Source organism: Pteropus alecto, unplaced genomic scaffold, assembly GCF_000325575.1.
Source record: "Pteropus alecto unplaced genomic scaffold, ASM32557v1 scaffold96, whole genome shotgun sequence".
NCBI classification, from domain to species: Eukaryota; Metazoa; Chordata; class Mammalia; order Chiroptera; family Pteropodidae; genus Pteropus; species Pteropus alecto.
Genome location: NW_006438979.1, coordinates 1,083,300 through 1,086,125, shown reverse-complemented (window position 1 = coordinate 1,086,125; position 2,826 = coordinate 1,083,300). Strand labels below are relative to the sequence as shown.

Here is a 2,826-nt window from a genome sequence, read left to right as displayed (position 1 = left end):
CCCCCCGTGGGGCCGGGCTGCAGGTTGAGCACCCGCCGGGCCCAGGCCCGCAGACGCCGCAGCGGGTCTTCCTGAAACAAGACCCTGGTTCCGGCCCTCTGGTCACGGGGGCTCATGGGACACTTGGACGCCCGGTCCCCAGCGCAGCACCTCCCCCCGCAGCGGGGAGTCCCTCCCCTCCTCGGACCCTCGGCTCCTTGTGGAGGCCGCGGCTGCAGCAAGGCTCACGTGCGGCCCCTTTGCTCCCTCACACCTGGCCCACACTCCCTCCAAAGTCCCTAACATCCTTCAGGACATGGTGGCTCTGAGACCCTTCCCTGACCAGTGGGCAGCGGTGACCGGTCAGCGACTTCATGACCGTGGCCTTTCCCACTGACCACAGCCCCTGCTGCTGGGTGCGCTCCCATGCCCAGAGGCTCAGCCTAATGGGTGAGCCCTGCACTGCGCCTGCTGGCCTCGGGGTCTGTCTCCTGGCTCCGCCCCCAGCTTCCATGGACAGGGGCTGCGTTTTAGGGGTGGACGGGCCCTCCGCCCCACGTAGGGGACAACCAGGTTTGTGCAAAAGCTGTTGGGACAGCAAGGTTGCCAGGTGCTAGGCACCCAGGGTGGCCTCCGTCTCCACTGGGTGAGTGAGACGCGGGTGCAGCTCAGCTCCTGCTACGGCTGACTGCTCGTTCTTGCGGTGCGGAGACCTCAGGACCCCAGGAGGCTCCAGTGCTGTCCCTTCCCCCTGCGACACTGTGGCCCCCGCAGGAGCCGGCTGGGGCTGCGTCCGACTTGCAGGAACTTCTCTTCACGCAGGTGCTCGGTGCAGCACAAGCTCTTCCCTCCCATCCCCCGCACGAAAAACCCCCTCAGCGACGACACTCAGGACGAGAAGATGGTGAGTTGTGGTTTCCGGGGCGGGTGCATCTGGAGATGAGGTGGCCACAGCCGGCCGCAGGGACCGGACGCTTGTCTGTTGGCCCTGGTGGGTGGCTGGAACGGGAGGGTCCCAGCCTGTGACTACGGGGCAGTCACTGTGAGGGGGTCCCTGAGGAGGGCAGGGCCCGGAGCCCCAGTGAGCCACGCGCCCAGATCTAGGCAGGTTCTGGCCGAGCCCCTGCAGCTCTCGGGTGACACTTCCTGTCTCGTCGGGAGCCTTGGGCTCACCGATCCTGTGTCACCTTGCAGATTAACTGGGAGGGCAGCAGAGCTGGCCAGGAGGAGTGTCCCGTGGCTGACGTGCAGGTCTTGGGGGAAACGTAGAGCTGGAGGGCGCCGAGGCTGCTGGCGGCTGGACAGAAGTTTGTGGTGGGGGGCGGGCATGGGAACGCCCAGTGCGATTTTCCTGAGCTGCCCCCAGAAAAACCTAAATAAAAGGCTTTTTGGCGCTCACGGTGTTCTTCTGTCTGCGACTGTGCTGGTGCCTTCTCCTGCTGCGTTCCCGGTAGTCAGCACCTAGAATCGATTCTGCAACCAGGGAGGGGCAACATGCCGCACCGACTACGTGTGGGACACTCGGGGACGCATCTGGGCAGGAGGGAAGGGGCAGTGGGGACCTGAGACCTGCACCCCCATCCAGAAGACAAGCCCCTGCGAGCTCAGAGGACGCGCGGTCCTCGTCCCCCACAGCTCCACGGAGATGGCGGCTAACTCGGAGATGACGTCTCACTTCTAGCCTTGTGTCCATGCCTCGTGTCGAGGTCGTGAAGGGCAGAGCTTGCCCCAGGCTGCAGATGCCAACTGCACCGGGACACCCAGGCCCGCAGCACGTCCTTGGAGGCCAAGGGCACCTGCAGATAAGGACACTTGGGGACCTGCTCATTAACAAGGGCAGGTCACACCCAGACGGGCTGTTCTCAGCTGGACAGGAACCAACAGGGCGTGAAACCAGTCTGGCTCAGAATGTGGCAGCTGCCACCAGCCCAGGCAGGACAAGCAAGTGGCGCTAGGTCACCTCACTTGGAGGCAGGGCCACTGTGGGCCAGAGGCGCCCTCCCCTGTGGAGCCCGGCAGAACCCACATGGGTGTGGCGGACCGTCCTGTCCTGCCCCATCCCGTCCCTCCGTAGCCTGCTTGAAGGTCCCACGTCTCACGGACCGCCTCGCTGAGGCAGAACCAAGGACGTGCACGGGCCGAGGGTCCCCGTCTCAGGCTCTGCGCTCTGGGCCCGGGTTTCGGACGGTGCGGGCCCGCAGCCGGTCCACACCGCGTCATACAGCACGCAGCAGTGGGGCCCGGGCAGCTCCAGGACCCCGCACAGGTTTTCTGGCGACCTGGCGCAAGTGTGGGAACCGGACACACAGCTGCCACCATGGGGTCCCCCGTGGGAAAACCAGAGCTACCTGCAAGATCTGTGAGGGCCTCGGGAGCCCCGGGCAGATTTCCTGAGGGGGGCCCACCTATCCGCTCCCCTCACCCGTCCCGGGCGGCCAGGGCCTCGCTTTCCACCCTCCACCCCCACGTGTGGAAAGGGGGCTCCGCAAGGCAGCCGCAGCATCCGCCGCCTGGAGCCCCTGTCCCCGCCAGCCCACCGCCAGCCACTGGAGGAAATGACACCGCAGGCCTGCGTCCATTTTTATTTGGCGCGGAATGCCCTAGAGAACATGATCGCGAGCCTCCGCCTGTGCACAACAGGACAGCGCTTCAGTAGGAGTGGGAAACATGATTTTCTTTAAATAAACACATAGACGTGGGCGGGTCCCAAAGGCGCCAGGCGCTACGTCTGTGTGGCAGGTGCCCCGTGGCCCCCGACCAGGTCAGGACCCCCCACCGACGCGTGGAGTTGGGGTGCCCACGACCACGACGCGCCCGCTCCAGAGCCCCCAGCCGTCCACGCGTGAC

General features: G+C 65.7%; 1 protein-coding gene across 1 annotated transcript in view; it reads left to right on the top strand.

Moving 5' to 3' along the window:
• The window catches only part of IL3RA (interleukin 3 receptor subunit alpha), a 9,884-nt gene extending 8,499 nt beyond the window's left edge, over nt 1-1,385 (top strand). Inside the window, exons 8-9 of the mRNA XM_025049763.1 lie at nt 669-883; nt 1,174-1,385. Of these exons, the coding sequence (XP_024905531.1) occupies nt 669-883; nt 1,174-1,248 (290 nt within the window). The 3' untranslated portion in view covers nt 1,249-1,385. The remainder of the gene's footprint in view (nt 1-668; nt 884-1,173) is intronic.
• Nucleotides 1,386-2,826: the final 1,441 nt, after the last annotated feature.